Source organism: Trachymyrmex cornetzi, unplaced genomic scaffold (genome assembly GCF_001594075.2).
Source record: "Trachymyrmex cornetzi isolate Tcor2-1 unplaced genomic scaffold, Tcor1.1 scaffold715, whole genome shotgun sequence".
NCBI classification, from domain to species: domain Eukaryota; kingdom Metazoa; phylum Arthropoda; class Insecta; order Hymenoptera; family Formicidae; genus Trachymyrmex; species Trachymyrmex cornetzi.
This window is the reverse complement of record NW_017300043.1, coordinates 31,477-46,639: the sequence shown is the minus strand read 5'-3', so window position 1 is coordinate 46,639 and position 15,163 is coordinate 31,477. Positions and strand designations below refer to the sequence as shown.

Sequence of the window (15,163 nt, the reverse complement as noted above, 5' to 3'; positions counted from 1 at the left end):
CTTTTTGATTCAGTATAGGCTGTTCTACCCACGTATGACAAAAAATGCGGTAGTCGCCAAACACCCTGTATATCGTTTATACTTCGTGCTTTTCACGCATGTGCGCTTACAGCACATAGTAGCAGTTGCAGCTGGATGTATGTATCAGTTTAGGCCATTGCCCTGCATAAATCCCAGCGAGAAAATATTTTTTTCTTCGTTATTATCAATCGTAAACATGCTTGTTTTTCCACATTATAATGTTTACATAATTATTTATAAACGTAATAGTTCGTTAAATAATGACAATTCCCAAATATTTAATTTTTATAAAATTGTTAAATAACATGGTTTCTCTCACAAATTTTAAATAAATTTATTTAAATAAAAGAGCTAAACAAAAGGAAAAAATTAACGAATTTTATGATGTAATATTACTTGTTAAAGATAGTAACTTATAATATTAATTAATATGCGCACAATATAGGACATAAATATTTTGAAACTATACATTTCTAAAATAAATTTGATATATATAAAAATATATTCTAAATATCCTTTATACTTTTTTAATGGGAATAACATTTAATAATTACAATTAATAATTAAAATCATATTATATAGGGTGTATATATACAATTAAATAATTTATCAGCTTTATGCAATTTTTCTTCTCGAAGAAGTTAATAATGACAAAGAAGTGGAAGGTATTTTAATTATATCTCATCTTCCCACTCCTTCCACCTAATTACTCAAGAAGCTCGTAATTGTGAAGGACGCACTATAATGAAACAATAGCTGTAAGGCTGTCTTAGACTGCAAAATAATGACGCTTCCGAGTTGGGAAAGAATCGAGTAAAAAAGTTATTTTGATCTTACTATTTTTTTCAAAACTCTTCCTCTATGTTTAGTCTGACAGTCTAAAAAAAATCAACATATACGTTTGTAACGTAAATGTCATCATTGATGTCCAACCGTTTGTAAAACAATTTATAAGTCTGTTCAGAAATAAGATATACTTAACAAGTTATTTAGGATTACAAAGAATGTTTGAAAAGATTTATAATTTATTTATTAACTACATATTGACAAATAATTTGCAAAAATAATAATAAAAACTCTTAAAATCATTATTTTAGTTAAAGAGATGTTAGTTATTCAATATTTAAGTTCCGTTCACTTACAAGTAAACCTACCTTTGTGTGACTCGCCGATTTCATTGAAACTTTGCACACTTGTAGAGTAAGCAAAAATAATAGATACGTATTTTTTTTTATCGGCAATGGTCAACATTAAAGGGGTGAAATCGACCCCCAAAGTTGAGGGTATTAGGGCATCGTCATGATGTTTCACATAAAAGTAATGTACCGATCAACACGAAACTATTACAAAATGTTTTTTATGTTAGATAGTAAAGTTTACATGTCCGACTTTCCATGCACCCTTGTTGCGGGAGGTAAACCACCCTTCTCGTAAGGAATAATTGTTATGACGAATGGGTGACAAAGTCTATTAACATTTTTATCTATAGTCTGATCTACCTATCTAAAAACTAAAACTAAAGCAGAACACTATTATTTTTTGGTGTTTTTTATTTTTTAATATTTTTTTTTAATTGAAATTTTTTAAATTAAATTTTTTAATATCTTTTTTAACTCGTTTATTTTATATATATATTTTTTGATCGTTGAAATTATTGTAGATTAGATTATAGATAAAAATGTTAATAGACTTTCGTCACCCATTCGTCATAACAATTATTCCTTACGAGAAGGATGGTTTACCTCCCGCAACAAGGGTGCATGGAAAGTCGGACATGTAAACTTTACTAACATAAAAAACATTTTGTAATAGTTTCGCGTTGATCGGTACATTATTTTTATGTGAAACATCATGACGATGCCCTAATACCCTCAACTTTGGGGGTCGATTTCACTCCTTTAATGTTGACCATTGCCGATAAAAAAAATATGTATCTATTATTTTTGCGTACTCTACAAGTGTGCAAAGTTTCAATGAAATCGGCGAGTCACACAAAGGTAGGTTTACTTGTTAAACAATTAAATTAAAAAATCTACTATTTAAAACTGTATTTAAAATTATTTAAAAAAATAATTTTAAATATGGAATTTCATTTAGTTTTTCTATATAATTTGATAAAATTATATTCTTGCATTTTAAATAAAAAACATTGGTTATCTGAACACATACACTTTACTGATTACAAAAAAATCTGCAAAATTGAAGGACATATCGGCAGTAAAAAGCATAAATATAATCGTTTAGGACAGCTTAATATAAATGTGGATGATATAAATTTCTTATTCCGAGCATCATATAAATTTTTTTTGAAAGACTTTAATCTCTGAATACAGTTAAGAATGCTGAAAGGTAATCAAGGAAGAACAGCCGCGAAGATGTAAAGAAATTGTATTACTTTAACTGTAAAGCGTAGGCATTTTTTATAATGACCACCGCAACTCTTCATTTTCAGCATAGGGTCGTATCAAGTGCTTTCGAGCCTGCCTGAGTAGTTAAAATCTAACGGTTTATCTCATAAATCTTCATTATTAAATAAAATAATATATTAACTGATTAGTATTCATAAAATAGGAAGATACAAATTTTAATTACCGCCGCGAAAATTGATGAGTAAAAGTACTTTTTGTTCCTGGGAAAAGCTTTTTTGATCAAGCTTTTTGTATTTATTAATTGTATATTAAATTCAAATATGTTAACACATATGTGTATATGATAACTCTTTTAAAAGTATTGTATAATGTTTTAAGAAATCAAGATTCAGATGTTACCCAATTTTGTTTTGGACTTAAAAATCATATATCACTAAATTAAAAGATTTAAGATCTCATAAATTTAGGAAGAATAAAATATAGTAATTTCATATTTGTACGCATTAATATAAAATTTTACAATTAAAAATATTATAAAATTTTAAAATATTAGAAGATTCTAGATGAATGACGTACTTCGACATGCAAATTTCAATCGTAAATTTCAAAATTTGAAACGATATAGTGTGATATATATATATATAATAAATATATATTACATATAAAAGAGAAAATATTGTATAGATTTTAGGACACAAGCATGTGATAAATACAATGTTGAGAATCTAAAAAAATGTATAAATTCTAAGAATAAAACAAAGTAAATTTGTGGATTACAAGTTTTAGTAATCGAGAAAAATGTTCCAGATCGTTAAAATTAACAGGAAGATGTTATCACAGCTTCACAACTTTGTACCTTGAAGTTTTTTCTCGGTCTCCCAGAACTTTTGTAGCTCCGTAAAATACTTGTCCAATATGAAGACTTTGGAGAGACCGAGGGTAGCCATTTCAGCTGTTCGATTCTTAATCTCGTTCAGAATTTTCCTTATTAAGCTTGCCCTTAGATTTTTAATCTAACGTTTCTGCGAATCTAACGAAACAGGACATCTTGGAGTTCCCGCGTCTTCGTATCCTCGGAGCATTCGTCACCGCACTCGCACATCTTTCACCGTAATTTTTTCAATGTTAAAGACACTCAAATTTGCATCACATTGCACTATAACATTATTAATCGATCCAAGGATTTCTACACTAACGCTTAAGAATTAAAATGCTCGAGAAATTTTGAATAAATATACTGCAAATTAAATTTTTAACACTGCAGGAGACAGAGAGATCACGATAACTAGATTCACACACGAATATGATCTGTCGATCAATTCGGATCAATATATTAACTTGGCACAATTTTTTTACGAGTATAAACTTCGTTTAAACAGCCTATGCACTTTTGGACATGCGAAGAGTGCCGAGCCGTCGCGTTCAACTGGGCGTCATTGTTGCCTGAGACCCACCTTCTGGGCCTTATTTCTCCTAAAGCGCCTTCGCCATAACTCCCAAAGGTAAGAGCTGCGAAACTTACCTAGGCTTCAGGTAGTTAGGTGGAAGGCACCACGGGCATACCGGGATCCAGGATATCTGCAGAATGAAGTGAAGGGAGATAGGCGGTAGAGAGGAGAGAGAGACGAGAGGACTGGTCTCCGACTGGACCGCTCTACACGAGGTTGTGGAAAAATGATTGCGGCCCTAGACTCACCTTAGGCAGTTCTCTCGACCTCCACGATTCACTGCGGTTTATTATGCGCTTTGCTGATCTATTCGATAAAACTTCAAATGGGAATTGAACATCATAAAGCCAAATTTAATGCGAAACATAGTTTTATGTAAATTAATTGCAATTGTCAAAAATTCGTAAAAGAAGTACTAAGATTTCAAAGATTCAAGCAAAAAAAAATTTTAAAGTAATTATATTTGTAAATATTATAGTTATATTAGATCATTGCAAAAGTTTTTTTTTTGTGCCCGATTTATTATTCAAACTTCAAACAGCTGCTATTTTTATTAAAAATAAAATAAAATCTAAATCTTACTCTATCTGATGAGAGAATTTAAGAATCTATTTTTCTAAATTGTGATGATTTTGATAGAGTTATGAGCAATCAAAGTCAAAATATTCATTTTATTTAATTTGCAACAACTCTCTCAGTAACAAAAAATCAGGAACAATAAAACAGGAACATTTTAAAAAAACGATTTTGTAGGCAAAGCTTCAAACTTTTACGATAGAGAGTCGAAAATTTGCTCAAATTTTTTTTGGGCACGCTACAGACCTACAAAGTGAAATGAAAATTTTTCATTTTTTTCAGCTCGTAGTTTTCTATATGTAAAAATTATAATTACATAAACTCAAAAAATACAGTAACCATTCGAAAGTAGAGACTTCAAGCTTTAAAACTCTATTTATAAATTTAAATTTTGTTTATTTTTAACAAAATTGCAGCTGTTTGAACTTTGAATAATAAATCGGGCACAAAAAAAAACTTTTGCACTGATCCAATACTATGTAATAATCTTGTGTGTCAGGCACTATTATGTTTCTTGAAATATGTATTAAAATATTATAAAAGGTTAATAAAATAAGATGTAAAGAAATTATTTGTATAAAAGAAATAATTAATATAATATATTAATATATACATATTTAGAAACAAACAATTATTGTTATTGTCAATAAATGGATATATACATAATAAATGATATTATTAAACATCTTTGCGGTTCGATTAAAAATGGAAAAAAATTATTTATTTGATTTATTTTTATCGATCTCTAATTTCCATTTGTAATTAAATAAGTTAAATAATATAATGGATCGTAGCATTATATCAATTAGGGCAAGGAAAATACTAAAAAATTTCAACATAAACGAGATAATTAAAGACATAATTAAACAAGCGCGTTGCACCCATGCAATGTATACAATTTGATTTAAGTCTTCAGGTTCTAAGTATGCATATGTATATCATTGGATCAATATCCTTTCCAACCAAACTTGAAACATCTGTTTAAAGAACAGGCATCTTTCCTATGTCCACATTCATGTCACTTGTTGCTGGCGAACGTTCATCCACTGACAAGCAGCCATTGAGCTGCTCGATGAGCGCGACACGCGATACATGTCACCTGACCTATCTACCCAATGAATGGCTGCTCGCAAGGCAGCCAGAGCAGCAGAAGAGAAACACGAGGCTGAAGAAGGTTCGCGCTCTCGTTTGCTGAACGGTCGAAAAAGAAAGGACAAACGAAGCGATCGATCTTCGTGGCATTCTCGAAGCGCCCTTGCTCCCTTTTTCGACGGAGCGACGAAAAGAGAGAAAAGCGAAAGAAGGAGTTTCGTGGCACACTCAAGAGGATCTCGAGCGGACGTTTCAAGGCGCGTTCCGCCTTATAATTTTGATCTACAGCCGCGAAAGGAATCCAACATGGCTGTGCCATAAGCGGGCTTACCCTGTCGTAAACAATGCAACATCGTCGTTGTGAGAGAACTTTCTCACTCTATCTTCTCTTTTTTCTTCTTCCTTCGCTTCTTATCTTCTTCTGGGCCTAAATCCCCCACTTCTCGTGCAACGAGCCTGTTCCTCCCCACTCAATGTGATGTAAACGGGGAAAAGGCTCCACGAGCAACACGGAGGGAGGAAGGCCCTGACTGGGGCCGACGACCACTGTGAGTGGATCCCTACTACCAAATGCACTCACTATCAACAAGTAACTTCGTTTGCTTCATTACCGTTGCGAAAACGGTAAGAGAATCAGCGAACATTGTTGATTTAATATAATCCAGTAAACACCAACTAAAAGTAATATAACATTAATATTATAATTTTACGCTCAGTAATGTAACTGTTATGTAACACAGACATGCTATATTATATTTGTATTGTTAGGTGTAAATTTATAAAATTAATATTATGTTGCGTTTAATTGGTATTAATGGGAAAATACGAATTTTTTAAATAAAAACTACTGATGTGTTTCTTAATTTCAATTCGTGGAATACTATTTTTGTTTAACACAAGATATTAAATAATTTGCAAATAATGCTTGTGATTTAAATATTAAATTTGAAAATTATTATATTGACCAATGTTCAAAATTATTTTAAAAAATTAATATTTACGTAGTAGTATAATGTATTTAAAAATTTTTGTAAAAATAAACTAAAACATTGCTCTTTCATTAGAAAAAACATAAATAGTTGAAATAAAATTATAGTGTAATAAGAAAGTTTAATAGAATATTAAATGTAAAAATTTTGTATGCATTATATTTTGCCCTAACAATTTAATCTGACAAGTAGATGAGAGAGGGAGTAAATAAAAATTCATTTTATAATTTAAAGATTAAAAAATTTTTAGAACTACTTCTTTATAAATTAAAGTCTTATAATTATTGAGACACAACAATTTCAATATGTACAAAAAGAAAAAGAACACGAAAATATTAAATCTAAAATATGATAATGAAATGTTTAGTATTTCTTGTGAATTGATTTAAGGCATTTAGCTCTCGGCCAGAGGAGAAACAGGATTCGTTCTTTGCTGCGAAATTCAAATCTCTCTGTAGAAAACCGGTTTCGATGTGAACGAGACGGACTCGAATGAAAAACAGGCCCGTGGAACCTTTCGCTGGTTCGATTCGCGCTAACTTTGTGTCGATAAAGCAGAAGACGATATATCTTCAACGGACCTATAAGACTGCTAGCACAATCTGGCGAAACGATCCGAAGATCGTAACTCTGCTTCGTTTGATATTGTACCGATCTTCGAAATACAATCATGTTCTTTGCTCGAGCGATCTATTACCGATCTGAAAAGTTATTTCAAGATCCTAAATATGAGTGTATCAATTATATTATTGAAGATATAATTATCTATATACATATATTTAAGTATATCAATATATTAAAGATAGTGTTTCTATATTCTATTACACATATTTATTTTTATAATATCCAAAATAAAAAAAAGAAAAACATATTTAGAATATTTTTTCTGAAAAGTAACTTCTAAAATAATCGATTTTTAAAAAATAATAATCACTGAATTTATTAAAAAATTGTTAAGTGTAAGTACGTATTTCAGATTTATGTGATAACTGATACTCTAATTTATTATTAATTCAATGCTATGCGTTAATGTTTTAAATTATATAAGTATAAAATGTAACTTGTAACGAGGGAATCAAGAGTTAATATAAATAATTTAGTTAATTTTTTCTGGTTTGGAATAAAATATATGCATTATAGGAAGTTAACAGAAATTAAAAAGAATCTGATAGTTTAAGAATATCCATGTACATTTACACTGAGTTGAAATGAATGAGATGAAAGGACTATGGATTCGTTGCAGATTTGTAAGACCTTGAAGAAACTCATGGACCCATCCATCAGCAACTGACACTGGACCAGAAATGTTTTTATCTTCTTTTCGTCCTCTCTCTCTCCCTCTCTCTCTCTCTCTCTCTCTCTCTCTCTCTCTCTCTCTTCATTTCTGATCCGTTGTTCAGTATTCCACACATTCAGCAGAAAGAAAAATTCTTGAAATGATCGCACACAATCCAGATAATAAAAATTTTTAATTTAGGAATTTCTAAAGGTCAAAAATTTGGCAAATATAATATTGCCAAGAAAGGAATAAATTCAAATCTTATTTTTTTAATACAAATTAAAGTTTCAGGAAGTATAATAAAAATTTAAGTGTTTGCAATATTGCGTATAAAGACGTATAAAGACAATCGAGCGTCGAACTTTTAGATAACGTTTTATGTTTTATATTTTATGTTTTTTAACAATAAACTTAAATTATAATTCTCGAGAATGCTAAATAATATAAATAATATTGGGCTAATGAGAGTCACAACTGCGGTAGTTCGTGCAGAATAGAAAAAATTATGTTTTTTACGTGTTATGTTTTACATTTTTGATGTTTTGCTTTCATCCCTACAGCACAAAAATTGCAGCAACAATGCTGCAACATTGCAGCAATATTTGTTGTAGCAATATTGCAGCGTTATTGCAGCGATATTGCTGCAAGTTCTGTTGTATGGGTAATAATGGGTAAAAATATGTTGTACGGGTAATATTTTTATGTTTTTAAATCCTCCATTCTTCTTGTTTTTGTGCTTTTTCCTCTTTCTCTAGACTCTCTAAAAGCTCATACGTACCTTCCATTTTTGTTTTTCATAAAAGATTCTGATTTCAAATGTGTTTGCCTTTTTTCCTTCTTTCGTCGAGATCTTTTGTCTTCTTCTTGCCTTTTTTTAATCTTTTCTTGATACAGACATTATGCTGATCTCGTTCCTACTACTTTCATTTCTGTTTTATCCTTCGTTTGTCTTCCTTCTTCGTTGTACACAAAATAGTTCAATTGGATAGAAACAATATTAATTTATTAAACGCGAGCAATCAGTAGGTACATAGTAATGATAACCGATTTAATTTTTTGAAAAAAGTTCATTCTTTTCTTGTATTGTATCGATGTATACACTCATATAGCTATAGCATAGTATATTGTACAGAAACCATACTATTGTCGATGGGTAAAATTTAATTCATTTTATGACAATCTCTCATATCATTTCTTATTTAAACTTTCGTTACGATCCCATTATTTTTTCCAATGTGAAATAATTCTGTAAAAGTTTCCTTCTGCATTCTCTAGCTTTTTGTTTCATCTAGCTCATACAAAGTATGAAAGTTAATTTCAGACTAACTTTTAAATTTATGTTTTATCCGAACGCGTTAATTTATATTTAAAAATTAGAGTTATGAAATGTTTTTGATTTTTTTAACTGCAATTTTTCAAACTTAACTAGAGGCTGCTATGACATAATGACCTTAAGGTTTCCTTTACATGGCTAAAATCGGAAATCTGAGTGATCCATCATTCGACGTCATCCATGTGTCAGGCACGCGGTACGATATAATTTGTTCGCCTCATTACATATTGAAAAGCTGTGAAACTCGACTGGCTGGTCTAGCTGATATTCAAGGATCATGCTAGTGACGAAGAGACATATCTCGAATCATTGATCGCGATACGAAAGATCGTCTGCCGTAACTCATCTACTATATTGAAAACACGCAGTACTAAATTTTATATTTCTAATTTTAAACCATAAAGATATATTTAATTTTTAATTTATTGATGTTCAAAGTTTTCAACATGGAAATTTCTTAATATCGAAATTTCTGAAAAAGTTTCTCTTGATTTTAATAATTTCTTACGAGTATAATTAAATAATAAAGCTATAAAATAATGGATGTAAGATATAATTTATATCATATAAATTACCTCTCTCTCAAGCTTAAAAATTATTGTAATAACAAAATTAAAAAGATTACTTAAATTAAATTATCTTTACGTGTGATTACATATAGTTAAAAAACGCATATGCTAACAATACATGTTTCGGCCGCAGAGTTGAGCCTTCCTCAGTTGTATAAATTTCTATTAAACGCATTGAGTATCCAGTGATTAGAAATGTTCAAAAATCCACATAGTTATCTACTAGGTCGAACAAACATTGCTCATAGAACGGCTACTCGGTCATGTGGAGAAAACAATAGGAGAGTTCTATATATAAATAGAGAATCTTATGATCATGTTAAAAAGATAAAGCAATATTTATTCTCCAGATATCACAACTTACCGATGTGGTTCCTGATGTCTAAATCGCATTAAATATGTTCGTTGGTACGTCATTACAAGAATAAAATAATATGAAACGTCGTTAAAATAATTTTTACATTAGAATCGTCAATTCGTTAAAATTATCTGGCTTACAAAGATTAGTATGTGATTGTGACGACTGCCAAGACACGATTGACGACAATGCGTTATATGTCAAGCGGTCATGTGTTTTGCAAAATTAAATTCTATTTATGTGATTGGTAAATAAAATTTATGAAGGTCTTCTGTATTATTTTGTAAGTTAAGGCTATTTTCTTGTTTTTTAATACGAATCATTTCAGAAATTAAATGCTTGCTATAACACGGTTCCTCATCGAGAATCTTGACATTATCCCAATCAAAATCGTGTTCAGATTGCATTCTATGGTCGGTTATAACAGAACGAGTAGATGTGTTTCAGCGAATGTGATTGCGATGTTCTTTTATTCTCGTATTTAGTTGTCTACCCGTCTGACCGACATAAGATGCATTGCAATTTTTACACGATTTTATATACAACATTATTTTTTTGTAGACTGTGGTCGTGGATCTTTTTGAACTTTTATGAATTCATTTAGTTTATTTAAATTGAAGAAAGCAACTTTAAGATCTTTGTTAAGTTGTTTAAATTCATCTGTAAACGAGGGAATATACGGTACTGTAAACCAAGAAGATTTAATCTCTTGGTTCTCGTTATTTGTCGATCGAATCTTGCATAGCTATTCCCCTTTCAGACAGGTTTTTTATTCTATGATTAATAGTTTCAAAAATAAAAGGCAGAGGATAGTCATTTTCCAATAGAGTCGTAATTATACAGAATTGATTTTTCTTATGGTGTTTCGGATCGGAAAGTAATAACGCTCTCTCCACCATGCCAACAATGGAATAAATATTGCTTTATCTTTTTAACATGATCATAAGATTCTCTATTCATGTATAGAATCTTTAATTGTTTCCTTCACATGACCGAGCAGCCGTTCTGTGAGCAATATTTGTTCGACCTGATAGATAACTATGTGGATTTTTGAACATTTTTAATCACTGGATACTCAATGCGTTTAATAGAAATTTATACAACTGAGGAAGGCTCAATTCTGCAGCCGAAACATATATTGTTAGCATATGCGTTTTTTAACTATGTAATCACACGTAAGGATAATTTAAATTATGTAATCTTTTTAATTTTGTTATTACAATAATTTTTAAGTTTTATGTAATAATATATTCATTATGATATTTTTTAAGAAATACGTTTTTTTATATTCTGCCTCTCATTCACCCTTTAAACTTTCTACTTATTATTTATATTGAGAATTCTGTTATTGGAAAAAATTAGGCCATTCTACTACATAATAGCGATATATAAGTTAGTCTTTTAAAATTTTTTAATTGTAAGATGTATCATCATTGGATTTATTAATTTTGCATTAGGTACTATGTGATCTCAAATACTTTATATGTAAAAATAAAAGACATATTTATAATAATAAACAATAGAGATTTTTAAACGTCAGATAAAAGACAAATGAGAAAGTGGAATAAAATTGAAAAACAAAGAGGTCATCCTAGTGAGTATCATACCTGATTACAGAAATGATTGGAATTTTTATATCAAGAAACATGGCGACAAGACACATTATTAATATTACGACGAACGTACTTCAGAATACATCGAGGCTTATCTATGGCCTCCTGTGCTTCTTCTAAAGACACGCAGCCGCATGCTTTAAGTTCCAACATGGGTACACGGCTTATCTCGTCTCGGAGAAGGAGCTACGGCGGCCATAGCAGAAAATGAGATTCGCATAACCGACATCGATGTGCCTCTATGGATAGAATAAATGGTAGCAGGATCCGGTGCAGTCAACTGAATGATTCCTAGCGACATAGATTTCACAATTATTTGCGTGGCAAATATGACATTATGAAGCTATTTAGAGCAAAAGAGAAGAGGCTAAGATTCTTTTGTGGCTCTTGTCAAAAAAGATTCAAATTATGTGGCTATTTAAAAATATTTAAGAAAGCTATCTAAAAAGATCCCTAGGTAGAAAAAAATCATTATAAAATCAAGATGACATCAAATAGAAGTCGTTTTAAAAAATATCGGAAAGATATTATTTGATACACTTTTGATAATGATTTTCTAATAAATTTTTGACATAATTTTTCAGTTATTTTTTAGTTAAAAAACCATTTAAAGATTTTCAGTTAAACAATCATTTGAAAATCATTGATATGTCAAGAATTTTACAAATTGATCATCAAAAATGTTTCGAATGACATAATGATTTCTCCTAAAATGACTTCTATTTGATGTTATCTTGATATTATAATTTTACGTTCCACCTGAATTAAATATTGTATAGAAACCTTTGAAGAAACAAGATGGATTTGGGTAATAACAGAAATAATGTATTAATGATAAAAGTAGAATGCGTAGAAGTTGAAGGAAGGAATCTTTTTGTAACCAAGCGTGATTGGCTGACATTTCACGACTCTTACGCGTAAAAGTATTCGCTCGATATGTATATGTATATGTAGCTCTGCTTTTAGTACGCTATGTAACAATAGCCATGGGTTTTAGAGACACTTTTACCGGGCAACACGGTGCTTTTTGTAACACACAACTATGAAGGCTACTGTGAAAACTTATGGCGACTCACGAGCGTTTATTTGAAGGAGAATAAAGAAAAGAAGTTAAGAGTTATACAATGTGTGTGGTGGAAAAATGATGATGAAAATGAAGTTTTTAATAATACCGTGTTGCAATTATTGTTTTATAAACAACTGATGTGTATGCATCATGCGTTGTTTAATTAATATTAAATTTTTGTCCTTAATTATTTCTTAAATATGTTTTTGAGTAAATAATAACTATAAAAATATTTTTTTCAAATAGAGTATTTTCTATGAAGTATTCTTTACCTTGACTTTAATTTTATAACAAATTTTTATAATTCAATTTATAATTTTACTTATCCATTAGAAATCAAGCTCAATATTTTTTAGGAAGTTTGAAGTTTGATTTATGATTGTAGTAGATTATTATTCTGTTTTAAATTAGGTATTAATATTGATTGATACACGCAGCGTACAAAAGCGATCAGCGTGTAATAGAGAAACGCGTCACGTTCTCATAGCACGTCTTATTGCTCCTAAGTAAGTAGACTGCTGACTCCGCAAATGGTGCTGATTCTTAACTACTGTTGCACAGATATAAATTGCAATGTTATATTTGCTACGTTGTTTCATGGCTTTCGAGAATTATACCAAAATTACTCAGAATTTTGATTTGTCTAAAATATATAACAAACAAATCTTATAGATTAAAAAACTTAGGGGACTGTTTTCCAAAAAAAAAATACTTGGCGTTGACCGAATGAGATTTTGCATATTCATGGAGTCTCAAATAGTTCCTGCTGATAATTGCTGTATGATTAATTTTATCAAAAGTAACCGTAAACTCTGATTTATCTAAATTAAATTAATAAAACTAAACTTAACTAAAGATAAAACTGTAATTATGGAAAATTAGATGCATCAACCTAATATACTAAAATAATAAATAATTTAATGATATGTTAAATTATCTGTATAAAAAATTTTAAGATTCTTCGTTTATCTGTAAATAGATTGTTGATTATTGATAACCTTGATTATTGTATTATATTTATACATTTTTCATGACCACTGTCCTTTCTTTAACTATTCACTCGTGTCGCTATGATCGCTGATATCTCGTTATTGCACTAACGAGATACTTTTTTTATTTAAAGTGACAGTTGCATAATGATAGACTTTTAGACATCTGAATATAAATTGTAAAACTGTCTTTTTATATAAAATCTCTTCTGCTATTTTTTGTTTTATTTTGTTTTGAATAATATTATAGCGATATAAAAATTAACATAAAATATTTATAACACATGAAATATACTGGGGAAAATCGCTGAAATTACTAATTTAAAGAATTTTGTTTAATATCCGTCCTATCAAGAGAGATATTAAATCGAGTTTTTTCCAAAATATATTATTGAAGATTTAACATTTTGAAAATATATATTATTAAGATTGGCAATATTTAGCATAAAATATTTCCAATCATTTTTACTTTATGTGTAAACAAAATTGCCAAATATCTGTTAAAAATGTATATTTCATTTTTCCTTTTCTCTATGTACTTTTAAAAATAACAACTGATTAGTTGCAGCAAAGCTCATCATATGAGGATATCCTGTAAATGTTGTACAAATATGCAAATGAGAGGAGAGAGAGAGAGAGAGAAAGGAGATAATACAATTAGATTTATACCAATAAATCAATCAATTGGGCTCTTGAGATAATTAATTAAAATACACAAAACATAAATAACGGACAATTAAGAGCCTAAAAAAAACGCAGTAATTCGTGCGGTACTCATATACATATAATTAAAAAATTATCTATTACATGAACGTTTCGGCTATGTTCAAGCCATCCTCAGCATTTTGCAGTTCATAATCCTAACAGGAATTTTGGATCGTCTTCCTGTTAGGATTATGAACTGCAAAATGCTGAGGATGGCTTGAACATAGCCGAAACGTTCATGTAATAGATAATTTTTTAATTATATGTATATAAGTACCGCACGAATTACTGCGTTTTTTTAGGCTCTTAATTGCCCGTTATTTAGTTTTGTGTAAATTAGATTTATATTTATAAAATTACCGAAAGAAACTAATACATAAACATTTATTGAAACATCAAAAATGGGAAAATTAAAATAGTATTTCTTGTTATTGTCATATTTTTGCTATTATTTTTGTTATAATTATTCTAATTAATACTATAGCAAAATACTTATAGATACTCGAAAGTTCTTAGTATCCAATAATATTGCGCCGACACTTCGTATCGTTGTACGTCTCGACAGGAAATAAATCCAGCGATGGGCGGGCGCGATCGATCATTTGTGCTAATTAATTCATCCGTCAATTAGTAAAGTGAACATGAGTGAGCGTGCGTGCATGTGCGTGCATGCGTCTTCACGTCGACACGAGTGCGCAAAAAAAGGGTGCCTGCGGGGAGGTAATGAAGGGATGAAGAGCCACCGTTTCTCCGGGA

The 15,163-nt window shown here is 30.1% G+C and overlaps 1 protein-coding gene across 1 annotated transcript in view; it reads right to left on the bottom strand.

Moving 5' to 3' along the window:
* dachs (unconventional myosin-IXb-like dachs) overlaps positions 1 to 3,473 on the bottom strand; it is a 47,863-nt gene extending 44,390 nt beyond the window's left edge. The window contains exon 1 of the mRNA XM_018517638.1: positions 3,247 to 3,473. Coding sequence (XP_018373140.1) covers positions 3,247 to 3,337 — 91 coding nt within the window. The 5' untranslated portion in view covers positions 3,338 to 3,473. The remainder of the gene's footprint in view (positions 1 to 3,246) is intronic.
* Between the last annotated feature and the right edge of the window lie 11,690 nt (positions 3,474 to 15,163).